Below are 20276 nucleotides of genomic sequence, written 5' to 3' on the forward strand. Positions count from 1 at the left end.
GGTACGCGACCGATTGGCCGGGCTGTAATGGAAGACCGTGGTTGATCTTTTCCATGGCATAATTTACTTACATAGAGTAATACAGCAGACAGAAATGATTTTACTCCAAGCTTTCCTCAATAATGTGAAGTGAACTCACTACTGTATAGCTCCAACTTTAACTTACTCTAGTGTGGCTACAAACCAACATTCCGTTAACATCATTCCTGCTCAGCTCAACAATGTTTGGTCAGCCAGTTTCAACTGTTTCACACACCAAAGTAGACCAGACACACTGGTGAACTGAGAGTGTACACAATTGAAACAAAACGGTCCCTCATGGGACACTTAACGGTTCCATTAGGATCCATTTGTACACTCTAAGGTTTAGATTAACGCTCGGGATTTGTCTACATTGGCGTGTCTTATCCAACAGTTACTTACAATATAGGCTATACAAATAATAAACAAACAAAGAGCAACATGTTTAAGTTAAGCCAGTGGTGATATTCAACAAACACTATGTTGTATCTTGGGGCTATACAGTACTTACATTTATGTTTTTATCTCATCTGCTCCTGCTCCAATTTAATTTTGTGATGTTGAAATAGATTATGAATAGACTTAACCCATTAAGACCTCTGTGTAACCACTTTAACCCATTTTTTTTATACTGTGGCTGTTCAAAATCTGTGCAAATATTTGAATGTAGATACTTTACTCAAATCTTTGCTTCTGGGGGGTCCCTGGAACAATATATTTTGCGATGGGGGTCCACGGCCAAATACATGTTATTTTGGGGTTCCTTGACAAGAAAAAAGAACTACTGATATTATGGCGACCCAAGTTTTTTTCAAAAAACTGTTAGGATTTAGAAGACATTTGTAGAATCCCCCGCAGAAGGAAAGATTTGAGTTACAAATGTTGTAAAGATATATATATTGAAAGATTTGCACAAAAAAAACACAATTTTTCAAAAATAGCAGATATACAAGCTCATAGCGCGGCACTCGGTGCCGCGCTATGAGCTTGTAGATCTGCTATTTTTGAATAGCCCAAATAAATCTTAAAATGACACAGATGCGTTCCCGGTCTTAATGGGTTAAGGGAGAAGGACTAATTAGTTGGTGCTTTAATAAAAGTGGGCAGAACAAAATGATTTGTGTTGGCATAGATAAGTGTTAAACTCTTATTTGTTTCTTACTTGTTATCTCTAATCAAGCCATCGTTCGGTCCCCTACACTCCTGTCAAAACGGTGGATTCAAATGTACATTTTTTTCATGACAATCCCCAGGGGAAATTAAACTCTAAAAACCTTTCAACGTTCATTTCGCCCCCCTTTCAGTAGAGCTTAACCACTCCACAATATATGAGTGAAATTAAGCCAATGGTCTCAAAACACTGATGTTTGCCTTTTAATCCATTTAGACCGGGGGAAGAATCTGTGTAATTTTTTAGATTTCTTTGGCTATTCAAAAATAGCAGATCTACAAGCTCGTAGCCGCACTACGAGCTTGTAGATCTGCTATCTTCGGAAAAATCGTGAACATTTGTGCAAATCTTTGAATGTATATATATATATTTTTAAAGCAAACATTTGTAACTCAAATCTTAGCTTCTGGGGATTCTACAAATGTCTTCTAAATCCTACCTTTCTATATATCAGTGCTTCTCAAACTTCAAAGGATTATGTGTATTTGGCCGCGGACCCCCATCTCAAAATATTTAGTTCCAGGGACCCCCATGAAGCAAAGATTGCTTTCTATCTCTTTATCTCTCTATCTCTCTATCTCTATCTCTCTCTCTATCTCTCTCTCTATCTCATTATCTATATCTATCTATCTATCTATCTATCTATCTATCTATCTATCTATCTATCTATCTATCTATCTATAAACAAAAAATATATATATACATATTGGCTCATATTTTCACGATTTTTCCAAAAAATTGCAGATCTACAAGCTCATAGCGCGGCACAGAGTGCCAAAGAAATCTTAAAATGACATGGATGCTTTCCCCCCGTTCTTAATGGGTTAAGGGAACCTTTTGGCTACTATATTAAATTACTTCTGAACAGTATCCACCTTCCCTGGGCCCAGCAGCACAACAATCCCAATTATGCTACTGCTGCGGTGCATAACATTATATATCCTCTCAGACTCTGGAATTAGTTTGTGCATTAAGGTCTCAGAAGAGCGTTCCGTACATTATTTAACAGAGTAATGGGCAATTGTGTCTGAATGGAACGGCCTGTGAGTAAGAGCCACTGAGGTGGAGGGTCCTTGGTTTCTGTTGTTGAGCTGTACTGTACAGAGGACTGCACATAAAAATCCTTCTTTAACACATTACCTACTATCCACGGTTCTACTCGTGAATCAAAATGTACCCCTTTACCTGCCACGGGCTCATTCACGGTTTAAACCGTGAATGTGTTTTTTCATTGATTTACTGTATATTACACTGTTGCGCAGCCTGTGCGTTAATATTGGACCTGTAGATGAAGGGGTTAACCGAAAAAACACGTGATCAGTCAGCTGATCACAAACAGCTGTTTGCCCAAATGTGACAAAATGGAGACGGTAGTGCAGCATCGGCCATTGCGCCCAAACATTTGAGAGAGACAGAGAGTGACGGTGATCGGAGTGAAAAGAGTGGGGGTTGGTAACAGCAATAGAGTTAAAATTATTTTTGAGACAGGTCAGTCAGTGTGTGAGACAGTTTGTGAGTCAGTTAGTGATTGAGAGAGTGTGTGTGTGTGTGTGTGTGTGTGTGTGTGTGTGTGTGTGTGTGTGTGTGTGTGTGTGTGTGTGTGTGTGTGTGTGTGTGTGTGTGTGTGTGTGTGTGTGTGTGAGAGTGTGTGTTAGAAAGTGTGAGCGTTTGAGTGTCTTTAGTTTAGTTTTAGTTTTTTAGTTTTTAGTTTTATTTCAGTCGAGAGAGGAGAGGAGAGGAGAGGAGAGGAGAGGAGATCATTTGGTGTAGTGTGGTCGGAGAGAGAGGAGAAAAGCTTGTAGTTATGGGGGAGAAGAGGAGAGATCATTTGGTGTGGTCGGAGAGCGGAGCAGAGAGGAGAGGTCAGTTATAGTGATCGGGAGAGGAGAAGAAAAGAAAAGAGGAGATCAGATATAGCGTAGTATAAGATAATACTGTCTCTCTCTGTGATAATATGAGGGCAAAAAAAAACTCAAACAGGGGCGCCAAACAAGTGACCGGTTCGCTACGCCAGCAGACACTGTTGGAGTCGTTGATGACTCGGGCTACTGGGGCACAACCAGCGCCGCTTGTGGACGATAAGAAGCGGTTACGCCAGTTACTGGGATTGGGCCCATCTACTCCGGTGGACGGGGAGGACGAGCAACAGTTAGTGGGGGCGACCTCTACTACGCCCGCAACGGGCCCATCTACTCCGGTGGACGGGGAGGACGAGCAACAGTTAGTGGGGGCGACCTCTACTACGGCCGCAGCGGGCCCATCTACTGCCGCGGTACCGACCGATGGTGTTCGTCGGAGCGGCAGGACCCGTCCGGAGCCCGGAGCTCACTTCAGCAGTGGTAAGATTATTTTTTATTGTGTTTTATTGTGTGTGTTTGGTGGACTAGACACGAGAAGTTGTTGCCAGGTCTGCTTATAAGTTATAAGACACACACACACACACACACACACACACACACACACACACACACACACACACACACACACACACACACACACACACACACACACACAGAGTAGCATGGGGACACCGTCTCTGATTATGATGTTAGCCTATATATTTACTGTGCTGGTGAGTGATGCCTCATAAAAATAGCAGATCCACAAGCTTGTGAGCTTGTAGATGGCTGCTATTTTTATTCTTTTTTTTGTAGGGGGATGCAGGTGCACAAAGCACTCTCCTCTGACCTTGTCTATAAAAATAGCAGATCTACAAGCTCGTTGTGAGTTTGTAGATCTGCTATTTTTATGGGGGAGTAGGCAGGTGTGCTTTATTGTAAGTCACTCTGTCTGGATAAGAGTGTTTGCTAAATACCTAAATTGATTTGATCTTCATAATATTTACCAAGTATTTGATATTTCATTTCAGACTTTGACATGGTTGAGGATGTGGAGGATGGCCGGACAACCCTGGCCAGACCATCTAGCAGAGGTAAGAACTTTTTCTGTATGACACTTGTACACAGGAATACAAAATTGCTAAAACCCCACAGAACAATGGTACATGTAGCCTATATATTTACCATGCATGTGTGTGGTGCCATAAAAAATGTCCAGTTCATGTCAACAAACCTTTTCAAAATCCTCTTTGATCTGAATTGGACTGACAGTAGATTCACACACAACACTGTAGCATGGGGACACTGATTATGAAGGATGATAATGTAGCCTATATATTTACTATGTTCTATTGTGTGATGCCTTATACAATTGCTAAAACCCCACAAAACAATGGTACATGTAGGCTATATATTTATCATGCATGTGTGTGGTGCCATAACAAATAGCAGATCTACAAGCTCGTTGTGAGTTTGTAGATCTGCTCTTTTTATTCTTTTTTTTGGAGGGGGATGCATGTGCACACAGCCCCCCTGTGTGTTGATCTGAATTGGACTGACTATAGATTCACACACAACACTGTAGCACCACCAACACACTCTGTCTGATTATGAATGATGATAATGTAGGCTATATATTTACTATGTTCTATTGTCGGTGCCTTATAAAAATAGCAGATCTACAAGCTCTTTGTGAGTTTGTAGATCTGCTATTTTTAGTCGCTCTGTCTGGATACGAGTGTTTGCTAAAAGTCTAAATTGGTATTTTGTGTATGTATATTTACAGCTATCCGACAGCCCTGCCGACTTTCTACAGCTACTCCTGCCTGATGTTCTGCTCCAGGAGATATGCAACCAAACCAACTCATATGCTAAGCAGAGACTTTCAGAGAAGCCACATGCCAGAGGAAAGCGTTGGACAGCATTGACCGTTGTAGAGCTGAAGCGTTTCCTGGGGCTGCTGTTTCTGTCTGGGCTTGTTTCCAAACCTGAGCTTTCACACTACTGGTCAACCGATGAGAACCTAGTAACACCGTTCTTCGGCAGGACCATGAGCAGGAACCGCTTCCAGTTGATTTGGAGCAATCTTCACTTCAATGACACTCCTTCTAAAGACCCGATAAGTATGGCATCAAATCTTATATGCTCTGTGACTCAACGACTGGCTATCTTCACAACATGAAGCCAGACTGTGGCATCAAGTGTTCCATCCCGGATACCGTCACCTACCTGCTAGGAGGCCTTGCAGGTGAAGGATACCGATTGTGGATGGACAACCTCTACAATAGCAATCTCTGCAATATAACCCTGTAACAATTGAGCACACACACACACACACACCCCCCCCCACACACACACACACACACACACACACACACACACACACACACACACTCTCTCTCTTTATTACTTTGAAAAGAAAGACTTTGAGCTGTGTTGCACTTGATATGCCATGTGATAAAATGTGTTCAAAAGCAGTTTTTTTAAAATAAAGTATTGTTTACATGACTGATGTCAATGAAGGCGAAAAATAAACGCAAAGACTTGAAATCATTTTTTATGTCTAAACGTGTTTCTTTCACTAAAACTCTGAATCCAAGAGAAAGCTGTATGCAACTACCTCTAGCTAAAAAACAGAACATGCTATAAACTTACTTTTTTCCCAGATGAAAGAAGAGATTCTAAGCTTTATTTTGAGATATTCCATGTGTTCATAGTCCTAGCACAAAACATTCTGTGTGTCCCCAAAGATTTTTATGACTCTAAACGTGTTTATTTTACTAAATCGCTTATATCTCTGAATCTAAAGCAGTTTTTTTATTTTTTTTATTTTTATAAAGTATTGTTTACATGACTGATGTCAATGAAGGTGAAAAATAAACGTCAAAGACTTGAAATCATTTTTTATGTCTAAACGTGTTTCTTTCACTAAAACTCTGAATCCAAGAACAAAGGACAGTTTTTGGTGAAAACAAGCTGTATTCAACTACCTCTAGCTAAAAAACAGAACATGCTATAAACTCACTTTTTCTTTCAGATGAAAGAAGAGATTCTAAGCTTTATTTTGAGATATTCCATGTGTTCATAGTCCTAGCACAAAATGTTCTGTGTGTCCTCAAAGATTTTTATGACTCTAAACGTGTTTATTTTACTAAATCGCTTATATCTCTGAATCTAAGAAAAAAATGACATTTTTTGGTGAAGGCAAGCTGTATTCAACTACCTCTAGCTAAAGAACAGAACATGCTAGAAACTCACTTTTTCTTTCAGATGAAAGAAGAGATTCTAAGCTTTATTTTGAGATATTCTATGTGTTCATAGTCATAGCACAAAATGTCCTGTGTGTCCTCAAATATTAGTCAGAATGGTCAAAATCCCTGGCACTGAGGGAACCTTTTCTGAAAAACCCCTCTGGCAGGGAATGTGTTAATGATGACTTTTTATCGCATTTCTCTTTTATTAGATGCTACGGTAGAAAAAGCAGTGTCATGCTACAGGTTACACATAATTCAGACCAAACGTTTATTTCCACTTAATGCTTATGTATCGCAACGATTACATCTAATCTGCAGCCTCGTCTGTTAAGAATTATGTAAGAGTTATTTTCACTTATAGTGCTGTAAGAGTTTGGGGAAATTCAGCAACAGAAAATCTGTTACAGAAAACGCTGTAAAAAAGTTGCCGTTCTAAGCGCTGAGATGAGGCTTTCTCAGGCTGAAAGGTTAAGAGTGTTCCCACGCTCTCTCTCTCTCTCTCTCTCATCCTGGTCCTCTCTTTCATACATCTCATGTGAAGCTATAGTCCTTTCTTCTCTCCTCAATCCAGTGTATGTTTCTGATGATTTGATGCGCATAAATTGTCTATCCTAGACCACAGCCATACGATAAGGCAGTGATCTCACCACTCACCTTTTCCTCCTGTAAGCACAAAAATACATAATACATCCACATCTGACAGACATAATGTACACAGACAAAAAAAAACAAGTTTTAATTTAACCTTAAGTGTGAAAAAGAAAAAAAGAAGAAACGTATTTGGCCCATTTTACACTTGAGATTAATTTAATTAGCACTCTACAGACAACCCTTTACCGAGCTTTGCTGTGTTCAGACACGACCCTGTGCTAGTACTACATGCTGTTCCATTATTGTTAACATATTGATGAATACATGTGAATTAGGGATGAGCGTTTGGGCGTCTTCTCGTACATGTGTAGACGTGTTGCATTGTTAAACGTGGTTCGCCTATTCAATCCGGGAACGGATCTGTGTCATGTTAACATTTATTTGGTTATTTAAAAATGCTATACAAGCTTATAGGTGCCGCGCTACGAGCTTGTAGATCTGATATTTAAAAACAATCTTGGAACATTTTGTGCAAATGTTTGAATCTATATATTTTTTAAAGCGAACATTTGTAACTAATCTTTGCTTTGGGGGGTCCCTGGAACAAAACGTTTTTAGATGGGGGTCCGTGGCCAAATACATGTCTAAAAATGTTTTCTAAATCCTAACAGTATGTTTCTATATCAGTGGTGCTCCAACTTTTCCATTGTCAATGACCCCCAAAATGATATGTATTTGGCATCTCAAAATATGTTGTTCCAGGGACACCCCAGAAGCACATATTGGAGTTAAAATGTTTGCTTTAAAACATATATATATATATATATATATATATTCAAACATTTGCACAAAGTTTCCACGATGTGTTATTAGATGTGACACAACACACCGATTTGCGCATGTTTCCCCCGGGTGCCTCTGATACGCCCACATATGGGCATATCTACTACGTGTTCCGGACTCTAGATGTGTAGACCTCTAGTATCTATAAACGCGCTTCATCTCTGTTTGTGTGTGTGTGTCTGTATGCCTGTCTGATTTCCCTCTCCAGAACCGTCCGACCGACCGATCTACTTCAAACTTGTCTTTTCTATCACAGAGGGCCAGAGGGGGTTTTGTGACAAATTGGGAAGTCTGGTAGCTCAGCGGGTTGTCCAGAACAAAAACAATCCAAATATCTGTATCTGTCACACTGTCTGTCTGTGTCCCTTTTGTGTCCATACGGTATGGAGATCCCTGATTCGCTATTTCGCTAGAAATGGAATCTGTGTGTGTGTGTGTGTGTGTCTGTCTGATTGTCCCTTGCATATTTCGAGTACCGTCCGACCGCTCGACGTCAAACTTGCTGTGTGTATCACAGAGGTCTCCTTTAAAGCATGTCGTCTGTTGATTAATCGGGTGATTATCCACTAGATCCAGGTTGTTAGCTTTCTTAAAGGATTCTAAAGACCACCTCGTTATTTACCCTGCCGTTTCCATCCAGCGTTGCCAGATTCTGTGAGAGAAACAAGCAACCAGGTCTAGGAAAACCAGCCCAAAAGAAGCGACTATGGGCCGCATGAGTACTTTTTTTTGGTACGTCAGCTATTTGAAAAAAGCAGATCTACAAGCTCACAACGCGTCGCGATGCGACGCGTTGTGAGCTTGTAGATCGGCTATTTTCAAATAACATATTGCGGGGAAATTATAATGAGCAGATCTGGCAACCCTGGTTCCATCTCAAATTTGAACGGTGAGGCAAAAGGAAATGGGTATTGCTCATGTTGAATAGTTTTTTAAATGCTTTGTTACCAGTCAGAGATTACAAAAAAGTCCTGGAAATTAAAAATTGCACACTAACAGATGATTCAGTTTACAGCCTTAAGTTTGTAACCATCGCTGCTTCTGTTAGTATGTAATTGTTGCCCACTCCTATAATAGTGAGCCATCGGTTGTTGCCTTTGAGCCTGTGGGCAACAACATTCACCAATAAAGATGTACCTTTCACCATTCAGTTTGTGTAGCTGCCCATATTTCTTACCTTTATCTAAGTGGGCAGGCTCTGTCATACACATCATGTTTCACATTAATTGCTTCAGGTGCCTTTAAATAAGCTGTAGAAGCCTGTAGTTAAATGGTTTGCCTTGCTTTGATAGCAGTTTTATAAGAAGAGTCAGTGAGACCAGAGATTAATTACCGATTTGCAGATGCAAACCATTAATTATCAGCCACATAAATGGTGAGGTCTGTGGCATCTTTTCAAAAACGTTAAGATGACTAAACCATTAATGAAGCCACTGTGTGCATGTGGTTACTACTAAAGAGAAGGGTCACTATTTAATGAGACGCGGACCGAAAAGTATTAGTATCAATCTCTTTCTAGGTTTGACTTTGCTCTCGTACTACTTAGAATGCTCCAGGAGGAACACAAACACTCAGATTTCAATACACAGACCGCGTATTGAAAGGACAACTGTGCCAATTAACCTTTAGTACCGAGCAGGCTTCCATGAAATTGCAAGTGTAGGCAGATAGCCTTGTAGAGGTTGAAGAGTTTTCACTGGCTTTTACTTCTCACAAATGCTGACTTTTTTTCTCAATTGAGGGGCAGTATTAGACTGGCATTAAACAACAACTCTACTGCTTTGACATGGACGACTGCACAGGATTTGTCTGTTGAGGCAACAAGCCTTCTTCTGCTGGCCTCTCACACTGTACTGTAGTTCCTAAGTGACTTAACCCATTCAGACCGAGAACGCATCTTTGGGCTATTCAAAAATAGCAGATCTACAAGCTCATAGCGCGGCACCGAGTGCCGCGCTATGAGCTTGTAGATCTGCTATTTTTGAAAAATCGTGAAAATTTGTGCAAATCTTTGAATATCTATTTTTCCATAGCGAACATTTTTTAACTCTATTACAACTTCTGGGGGTCCCTGGAACAAAATATGGGGGGGAGATGGGGGTCCGCGGCCAAAATTCGTATAATTTTGGGGGTCCTTGACATGAAAACGTTTGAGAACCACTGATTCTAGCAACATTTTAGGATTTTGGATTAGGATTAGGATTTAGAAGACATTTGTAGAATCCACCAGAAACAAAGATTTGAGTTACAAATGTTTGCTTTGAAAAATATATATATATTCAAAGATTTGCTCAAATGTTCACGATTTTTCAAATCGCGCTCTGTGCCACGCTAGTAGATCTGCTATTTTTGAATAGCTAAAGAAATCTTAAAATGACACAGATAAGTTCCAGGTCTTAGTGGGTTAAACTAAACAGCACATTACAATATGCTGTTTTATTCACTTTTGTGCTGTATTGGATCAATGTTAATTTGCCTGTATCTTCCCACGCTACGTTCTTGGAAGAAATTGCTTTTCCCCCTGGCCAGCCATGCTATTTCTGACATCTACCGGGGCTTAAGTTGATTGCCACGGTAACTGCTAAAGGTATATAAGGTAAAGTCTGGTTGGAGCACGTTTCCACCAGATTTAATGCTTTGTCGCTTCAACATCAAGGTATCTTGTAGCCGTCTCTCTGTAAGATAATCATTTCAAGGGCATCGGCGGCTCTTCTGGTGCTGAAAGTATATCTGTACCCTCAAGGCAGAGCGTCTTTACGGGGGAGCTGTTCTGTTCCCTCTGCTAGGCCTAATTATCTCCCAGCATTGACCTGCCTTTGATACTGTTGAGATGTTGAAGCCCACCTATGAGACATGGGGGGAAACTGGGCCAATGTGTCTATATTCGTGTGTGTGGTTTTTTGGACACATAAAAATGTAACATCTCATGTCCGTGTGATTTTTTTTTTCCCTCCCCATCTCCTGAAGACGAGATTGGAATTATCCATTAACCCTTTCAAACCGGGAACGCATCTGTGAAAGCACTTTATCCATATTTTCATGGATAAAAATAGCAGATCTACAAGCTCATAGCGCTGCACCGAGTGCCTCGCTATGAGCTTGTAGATCTGCTATTTTTTGTTGTTGAAATATCTTGAAAATGTGTGCAAATCATTTTCAACTCAAATCTTTGCTTCATGGGGGTCCCTGGAACTAAATATTTTTGACATGGGGGTCCGCGGCCAAATACATATCATTTTGGGGGTCCTTGACATAAAAAAGTTTGAGAACTACTGATTTACTATAGAAACATACATTTTTTTCCAAAAAACTGATAGGATTTAGAAGACATTTGTAGAATCCCCCAGAAGCAAAGATTTGAGTTACAAATGTTTGCTTAAAAAATATATGTATATATTCAAAGACTTGCACACATTTTCACGACTTTTTCAAAAAAAATAGCAGATCTACAAGCTCGTAGCGCGGCACTCGGTGCCGCGCTACGAGCTTGTAGATCTGCTATTTTTTGAATAGCCAAAGAAATCTAAAAAAAAATCTTTCCCAGGTCTAGATGGGTTAAACAGCTTCGCTTAAATGTCAGGCTCATTACATTCCCTTTGTCCCGTGATTCCATCTCGCAATTTGTCTGTACCGGCCCCCTTCCTGATGCTGGAACCGTATTAAATCCAATCCATCACAGCCCTACTAAAATGAAGGCAAGATCTCTACTTAATCCTTTAATGCCACCAGAATGATAGTTTTTTTTTTGCTCCACGGGCAAATGGGACCTAGGGTTTTATTAAACATTTTCCACCCCTTATGAAAGCACTTGATGTTTGAACTATATTTAAATACCTTCCTCTTGAAATTGGAATTGGAAGTTAGCACTAAATCTTAAGACATCTGAAAGTTTGCCGTGCTCATATTTGTTTGAGGGAAACTCTTGGCGTAGTTGGGTCTCAGTGTCTTTGTCGGTGGGATCAGTGCAGTTAAGTTCTTAAAGGGATATTTCACTTTCAACATTTTTTTTGGGTGATTTTATCATCTACTCAGGCTTTTGTGAGCCCCGCAGACAGTTTTTTAAGTTGCTTGATTCAATATTTAGATATTCATTTTATCAGAGACGCCCCCTTCCTAGACATTGTAACTTCAAACTCCATTTTTAACATGTTAGATTCATCAAAAACACCCGTCCTTGGTTCTGGTGACTCATGCCGCCCCCCTAATACGCGAGGGGGGATTTTTGCAATGGCAGATTCGTCTGGAACCAGGCTAATACAAAGGAGCATGCACAACACTGATGTTTAAATATTTTTTGTCTTAAAAAGATACTTGTTGCCCAAAAAACTATCATCAACTTCTAACCTCTTTATTTTTATGTTGTAATAAAATCCATATTCGGTTTGTAGAGACACTGTCCTTCTGTGAACTTCTTTGATGTTTCCATGAGCTTCTGCTTCTGCAGCATTCAGACGCATTCAGATTCATACTGTAGCCCGTCATATATATGTGTGTGCGCGCGCGCTTGTGTGTGTGTGTGTGTGTGTGTGTGTGTGTGTGTGTGTGTGTGTGTGTGTGTGTGTGTGTGTGTGTGTGTGCGCTTTCAAGTCCATACATTCCTTTAACTGTCCTATGGCTACAGTTGCACTCTTTGCTGTAAAATCTCTCTGCCTTTCTTTCTGCTGTTCTTCATTCCCTGAACCTCTATTTTTCACCTTCCTGTCCTTGTCTTACTTTCTTTTGTTTTTGTTTTTCAAGTCTTTTTTTTTTTATAAATAGCTGGCCTCTTAATTCCTCTTACATTCTCAAGGGCAAGAAGACAGCCCCTACAAGCCACTCTCAGTCGTCAGTTTGCTACCGGCAAATCCACTTTATTTGCAAAGCAATTACTTCTCTGGAGAGAAAAAAAAGAGAACCGCTCTGTCCTTTTTTGATTCAGCATTTCAGCACTTATGATAAATTCTTTATCTCTTAATTACAAGATACGTATGGTAATGGTGGCATGTGTGTTAACCCGTTAAGACCGGGAACGCATCTGTTGTGTGTCATTTTTAGATGTCTTTGGGCTATTAAAAAAATAGCAGATATACAAGCTCATAGCGCGGCACCGCGCTATGAGCTTGTAGATCTGCTATTTTAGAAAAATCTTGGCAAAATCTTGGATTATATCTTTTTTTAAAGCGAACATTTGTAAAATATTTAGTTCCAGGAACCCCCCAGAAGCAAAGATTTTGAGTTACAAATGTCCCAAAAAAAAAAGAAAAACATTTTTTTTTTTCAATTATTTCATTTTTTTCATTTTTTTTTTTTTAATCTTTTCAATTTATTTTATTATTATTTTTTTTTTCATTTTTAAAAATGTTTCTAAAATAGCAGATCTACAAGCTCATAGCGCGGCACTCGGTGCCGCGCTATGAGCTTGTATATCTGCTATTTTTTGAATAGCCCAACGAAATCTAAAAATGACACGGATGCGTTGTTCCCGGTCTTAAAGAGTTAATGAAATGAGCTGTGCATGTCAATGATGACAGTCAGTGGAACATCAGATGGTTGCCAATGGGGTTGAAGGCAGAACTACAGTGTTTCCCGCCCCCATCATTTCTGACCATGGGATCCCAGTTTTGTTTGAATAGAATTGATCTTCTGTACCATTTAGCAGCTCATGGTAATGTGAGCTTGTAGATAGGCTATTGAATATCTCGGCGAGCGACATTCTCATACAATGAATTGTAAATCCTGCTAAAACCATACATAACTTGTATGTTACTAGAGGTCCCGGCGCCCCCAGCCGCGCACGGGGCTCTAGTAGCCAAACGGGTACGCGAGGCTCTCGTGTAGTACGCTGTCGATGTTTCGACGCGCAAACCAAAAGCGAAAGCAACAGCGGTGTTTGTTTCGAGACGCAAAGCGAAAGCGAAAGCAAACTGAGAGACGGACCCATTTCAATGGCCGCCGCTTCGTTTTCGCTCAGCTGTAGTCGCCAGACAGACATTGCACAGCCACGCATGCGCACCACTCCCAAATGTAAGATAGGATGTATACACACACACACTAATAGGTTACTGATAGGCATGTAACCATTTATCGTAAATCGATTCAATATTTGCTGGTGACGATTTAAATCGATTTAATACTAAAAATATCGCGATGCAAAAAATAGCCAGAAGAAAAATTTGGACAGGTGGAAAAATGTTGTTAAACTTGCAGAGTGACGCATTACTTTACCTGGGTTACATCTTCTGATAGTTGTACTTGAATGTTGACATGAAATAATAATCCCGTTTAGTGTTTCATTAGCACAAGCGTGAAAAAAATACAGTTTGTAGTGATGGTGCTAATCAGCACACGTTGAAAGGCTAGGATCAACACTACCCTTCCTCTTTGCCTTGCCTACTTGTTAACTAGTTGTACGAGCTCTTGTTTTATTGTTTTATTGGATCTTGTTTATTCAATACACATATTTGTTTTAGCTCTTGCTCATTTGATTTTCCTATTTGTCTCATCTGTTTAAGAAAGATATATTGCACTTTTACCTTAGCGCTAGGTATACTTTTAGTTGCTTGTTTTAGAAGATAATGCACTTAAGACTTCTGGTGATTAGTAGTTTTGTTCCCTACCTATGTTGAATGCACTTATTGTAAGTCGCTTTGGATAAAAGCGTCTGCTAAATGACTGTAATGTAATCAAGATACCAAGAATTATACAGTGATGTCACTGTGTTATGCAACACGGAAGTAGCACAGATGTACAGCAGTGGCGGGCGGTGCATTTTATACCCAGGCCTTCAATAGACGAGACATGTCTCGTCCGTGCGTGCGCGCGCGGTTTTTTTCGGGTCTTTCGCGGGTTTGTTACTATTTTTTGATAGTTGAATTCGGTTAATTCGGTTAATTCGGTACAAAACATTTACTCCATTAAGTGTAGATGTCAGAGGTTTTTCAGAAATTACATTATATATTACAGGATTCAACAGGCTTTGTCACATATCCCCCAGACAAGCTGCTGGGAGTGGACCACACACACACACACACACACACACACACACTGCGCGCGCACACACACACACACACACACACAGCTCAGCGCACAGCCAGGGCCTCAAAGCATTTAAAATAAATAATCGCATTATTAAGAGTGTTAAACTACTGTATACCAGCTTTAAAATCACTTGGATTGGATACTGTCAAAAGGCTTTTTTTATGATTGGTACTTTATTTACTTTTATAAGACAAACATACAAAATATGTAGGCTACTTTCAGCATCATGAAAACATAATGAGACAAAAACATACAATACGCATCGCACCACAGCACAAAAACATTCTTCATCAATAGCAACATTACTGACAATCATAATGAGACAAGACATACGTCCCCCAAAACAAAGTATGTGAGCTTTAACAAGTTTTTTCACTAAACAGCGCATGTCGCACCCAAAACGGTTTCATTCAAGAAACGTCAAACGTGATGATAAAGACACATAACTATTCACTGAAAATGAAATAAAGAAAACAAATAATTTGCAACATAGGCTATTTGCCTTTTTTTTTTGTTAATACACAGGCTATTTAATATTAACGAAATAAAATGCGAAATATTCATACACATTTAATAAAAAATAGAATGCACTGTATGCCTACTCACCAAAGACTGATTATTTGAACACAAAATCCATCCTCCTTTCTTTCCTCAAGAAGACTTCAATGACTCTGTTGTACAGTCTATCTGTGCGTTTCAGTTCCACCAATAAGTCCTTTTCTATTGAGATGGAGGCTAATGCTGAAAGCCGAGTCTGTCCAGTAGCATTTCTGGAATACGTTTTGATTCGCTTCAAGGCCGAGAATGACCGCTCGACAGAAGCCGTGGACACAGGGATAGTCACTGCCACACATGCCAAATTGTAAAGTTGCCCTATGTCCTCATTCAGATTTTTCTGCTTTAGGAAATCAAGGAGATCAGTGGGACTTTTACCTTCAAAATCAGTCATAGCATACATTACAGTCAGTTCTGTTTTTAGCTTGGATAAATCCAAAAGTGTTCCGTGACTCTCTGTTAAGCTGGAGAAGGCTGTTTGCGGGATTTTTTTCCGGTAGGTCTGAAAGTGCTGGGCGTCCAGGAGGGAGAGAAACATTAGTTTTTCGTGGTCTTTAAACCTGTTTCGTATCTGGCAAAGAAGGCTGTCCAGAATATTGCTGTGGAGTTGTTGGTAGTGTGTGCGAGGGTCTCTTTGTGCTCTGCGTGGTGAACTTGAGATGCGCTCTGTGTCATCGTAGATTTGACTGAACCGGCCCCTCTCTCGCTCAATTGTGTCACAAAACTCGTTCACCCTTTTGAGGCAGAATTGTACATCCAATGTTTGTTTCTGTAGAATTCCAAAAAGCACATCCGAATAATTAAAAATCCCATTAAATGTTTCAAGCAAAAAACAAAACTCAAAATTATCCAAACGTGCATTAAATCCTTCAGCCTTAAGCACAGTATCCCCATCATATTCTTCATGATCTTCCAGTATGTGGTTAAACAGCTCCTTTAGGGCATCTCTCTTCTCATAGACTGCATTTACCAATCTCGATGTATATTGCCACCTTGTTGGTGCAACATTAGGAAGACGACGCTTGCAGATGTCATCCAGCAGTTGCGTGCGCTTAGGGGATCTTGAGAAAAATGCTGCAAGGCCATTGAGGTTGGCAAAGAACACCTTGCATTCTCTAAGCTTTGAGGCTCCTTGAGTCAGTATTAAATTTAGTCGATGTGCATAGCAGTGAATGAATAAGGCCATAGGTGCCCTCTCCTTAACTTTAGCCTGCACCCCATTTAGTCCAGATGCCATGACCGCTGCACCATCATAACACTGTGCCACAACTTTCCAGACTACGTTAATTTTCCTCCAAGAAACGGAAAATAAGAGCAGCTATATCACCAGCTCGCTTGCCGCTTGTCACGTCTTCAAATCGGAGAAATCGCTCCTTGACACCTGTGTCCGTCACATAACGCAGGACGAGTGAGAGCTGTGCTGCATTTCCCACGTCTGTTGTCTCGTCCACCATAACAGCAACAAAGGGTGCTTTTTTAATCTCCATTTTGATCTCTTCTCCCATCACTTCAGCAATAGCATAAATCAGGTCGTTTTGTATTTTGCCTGACGTCCCAGTGAACACTTTGTTAGTGGACAGGTGATATTGCAAATCTGTGTCTCTTTCAGAAAGAAAAGAAAGAAGCTCCACGTAGTTTCCTTTGTTTGTGGACTCAGCACTTTCATCGTGTCCCCTAAATGAAAGCTCCTGTTTACCCAAAAACATGACAGTGCCAATCAGGCTTTTTAATATTTCTCTATTTTTCTTCACCTTTTCATTGTGCAGCTCCGTTGCCCTGCGCGCTTGTTCGTTGAGCTGTAGATCCACTCGGGTGTCCCCAAAAGTTTTCAAAAGCACCATTGCTTGTAAGTGCCCAGCCGTGCTTTGGTGTCTCGTTGCTGCCTTGGTTAGACAACTCAAGTTTGCAAAGCCAGTGTGGCTCCAAACACCAAATCGATCACTTGCAAATAATAGGCATTCCCAGCAGTACAGTTTGCAGTGCCTCTCGGAGCCTGTGAGCCATTGGTACCGCTCGTAGTTTGCGATTTGGAAGTGGCGGACAAACCCCTTTCCCGGCTGTGACAGGCTTGCTATCGTCGGGGTCGAGCGACCTCTCCTTACAATGTCTAACTTTTCTTGAAAGGTTCGTCTTGAGAACGGCGTTGTAATTATATCTGCGACCAAATCGATATCTTCTCCTCCTTCCGCCATTGTGGTTTGAAAAAAAAAAAGCTTAGAAGTACGCGAATTAGCTCGTTTTTCAAATTCAAATTGTATTCAGTTTCCTTGTTTTCCCAACTCTCCTGTCTGCCGTCTGCATAAACCTGCCCATGTAGGACCCGCCTCTCAATATCGCGTAAGCCAATGAAAAGACGTGAACGTTCTACTTCTGCTAGCTGGCTCCTGTTTAACACTGGAGCCAGCCAGCAGGCGGACGATAGCTAACTCGTAAGTAGGGGTGTGCCGATATATCGTCCCGCGATATATCGCGATACGTTTTCGCGACGATATGTATCGTTTTGGGGAAAAAAAATATCGTTTTTGAAATTTTTTTTTTTTTTTTTTTTTTTTAACAATCATAATAATCAGGCATGCAAACGGCCCCGAAGTGAAAAGAGTGACAACATGTTTTTTTTCGGGTCAGGTGTCATACTATTTGGATTCAAAACGGCTATTGTAGCTGAAAAGCTACAAGTTTGCATGTCTGAATAATGCAAAAACAGAATTATTTGTTTGCATTTTCTTTTTTTCTCCTCCATATATTTTCATAATAAAAAAAAGTGCGTATCGTATCGTATCGAAATCGTATCGAAGTTGTGAGCCAAATATCGTATCGTATCGTTTCGTGAAATTAGTGTATCGGCACACCCCTACTCGTAAGCTGATTGGTTAACGCCAGAATATCATTTCCATTCACTTTAAACTACAAGTGCCCGCACTGTTGATTCTGAAGGCCTGAGGGCAGATTATAGACCCCTGGCAACACATGATGGATGAATATGATTGGATAAAAACTCTAACATAAAGTCCAGCCCTCAAAATCTCAACCTGAGGCTGGAAGCAGTGCAACCAAGAGGAAAGCTATGAAATGAACGAAGAGTATAACTCTGGGGAATAATTTAATACATATTTGTGGAAAAATATATAAAAATAAAATGTATATTCTGATTATGTTTAGGCCAACAGAGAAGGCCTTGCTGGCCCTGACAGCCCACCACTGATGTACAGCAATATGTTAGAAGCTGGTTACAAAGATACCAAGGATTCGTCAGTGACGTCACTGACATGTGAAAAGACATAAAGAAAATACAGGATCTTTGTAAGAGAATGGATAAAGAGAATTGATAGAGTTTTCAGTCATTTGCAACTGTATTGAAAAGAGAGATATTGTAAAAAAAAAAATTAAAGAGAAGAAAATATTGGATTTGTGTAAGATAAATCATTTAAAAAATATTTTTCAGTCATTTGTCTGGGAAATAATTTTGTGTTTAAAAAATCGTGAAAAATCGTTTTGTGAACCTAATATTGCGAATCATAACGTGAGTTGAGTTACATGCATAGTTACTGATATACTGTAGTCTATAACATAGCACTTTGCTTCATCAAATGGACAGCTTTCTTACTAGACCAGGTTACAGTACGCAATGCTATTGCAAAACCGAGAACAGAAACCATGTGAATTGCTTTGCTACAGTACATTCCCTCAAAGCACTTGACTAAATCAATTGAATGTCTTTCAAAGCGGAAAAGAAAATGGCAAATTGCACAACCACTCAAAACAAAAGGTTTACACAAACAGAAAGGAAAAAAAAACCTGCCTGCTCGGTATGGCTGGGTATTGAAAATTGGTACTTTCTAGCCATAAGCCAATTTACATTAATAACACTGAACATTGAAATATGTTCGGTGACAGTTTTTGTTTCTTACATTTTTGTTAGATAAATATATCACATTTTTATATTGTCACTCCTGTCACAGACAATCACTATCAGTGCGGCTGCATTCAGCTCTACCTGTGACTGGCATAAAGCAGCATGGCCTGTGGTGCATTCAGGGGCACCGCTATTCACAACTCAAATAACTTCTCCAGATAACCTGGATTTCCTGTGAATTTGAAAATGGTCCATGGCAATGAAAAGAAAAAAGTCAATCAATATGATGGAAGAAGAGTCCACCTCAAATAACCTATTAACTCATTCAGTGCCAGACTTATTTCTGGCTCTGTTGTCCCAGTGCCAGAGCCAAAAATTCACTGAAAAAAAAAAGTGCTCAGGAGCTGAGATACAGCCTTTTTCAGTAAGAAGTTAAACAAGAAGTGAATGGAGCAGCACATTTTCAAATCATGATATCTTGGGTTCAGAACATTCTTCCCCCCCCAAAAAAAGTGAAAAAGAAATGTATGTTTTTTCTTTTTTAAATATTTTTTTATTTTTTTATGACGTCTTAGGCGCAACGTGGCGCTCAGGGCTAAACAATGGCGATAAAAACGGACCTCTTAGACGTCATCTGGCACTGAATGAGTTAAGACCGGGAAAGCATCTGTGTCATTTCTCATTTTAGATTTAAGCTAAAAAGCATTATTTAATGCTTTGGCTATTCAAAAATAGCTGGAACAAAATATTTTTACATGGGGGTCGACGGCCGAATACATCCTCCTATAATTTGACAAAGCTGTGTGAGGTAGGGTGGTGAGACGGTAGGGTGGTGAGACCAAAATTGTTCTGCCCGGTTCTCCTCAGTGGCTGGAGCTATTGATCTGAAATTGCACACAGCCATTGACCATTACCATGCGCACGGAACTGCGAAGCCCTTTTTTTGATTTCCCCAACTGTCAGCTGTTTATTTGCGTTTTATGTAAAATAATGTTGCCATGGTTACGGCTGCCCAGCTGTGGGATGGCCCCGCGAGCTATGGGATGAATGGCTCCCGGGTTGCCGGATCATGTGCCCATATCCCCCCCACGGATGCGTCGACCGGGTATAGACTAGTTCATTATAATTATAAT

General features: G+C 40.2%; 3 protein-coding genes across 3 annotated transcripts in view; all 3 read left to right on the forward strand.

Annotated features, from left to right (window-relative positions):
• pcdh20 (protocadherin 20) overlaps positions 1 to 20276 on the forward strand; it is a 221721-nt gene that overhangs the window by 117129 nt on the left and 84316 nt on the right. The gene's annotated exons all lie outside the window — the stretch shown is intronic.
• The window catches only part of LOC311050480 (protein diaphanous homolog 3-like), a 380395-nt gene that overhangs the window by 33836 nt on the left and 326283 nt on the right, over positions 1 to 20276 (forward strand). The gene's annotated exons all lie outside the window — the stretch shown is intronic.
• Positions 3055 to 5466, forward strand: LOC311050469 (uncharacterized protein). Its single transcript, XM_084064553.1, has 3 exons — positions 3055 to 3531; positions 4062 to 4124; positions 4817 to 5466. Exons 1-3 carry the CDS (start codon positions 3147 to 3149, stop codon positions 4858 to 4860), a joined length of 492 nt encoding a protein of 163 aa, XP_083920679.1. The 5' UTR covers positions 3055 to 3146; the 3' UTR covers positions 4861 to 5466.

The sequence above is a fragment of the Gymnoscopelus microlampas genome, assembly GCF_963454915.1.
Source record: "Gymnoscopelus microlampas genome assembly, chromosome: 1".
In the NCBI taxonomy this organism is placed as follows: Eukaryota; Metazoa; Chordata; class Actinopteri; order Myctophiformes; family Myctophidae; genus Gymnoscopelus; species Gymnoscopelus microlampas.

What these genes read in the sequence shown, in the direction of transcription:
- LOC311050469 (XM_084064553.1), top strand. Translation starts at nt 3,147, where the DNA reads ATGAGGGCAAAAAAAAACTCAAACAGGGGCGCCAAACAAGTGACCGGT. An exon ending in CGGAGCTCACTTCAGCAGTG is followed by an intron (nt 3,532 to 4,061) that starts GTAAGATTATTT and finishes ATTTCATTTCAG; the next exon opens with ACTTTGACATGGTTGAGGAT. An exon ending in GGCCAGACCATCTAGCAGAG is followed by an intron (nt 4,125 to 4,816) that starts GTAAGAACTTTT and finishes GTATATTTACAG; the next exon opens with CTATCCGACAGCCCTGCCGA.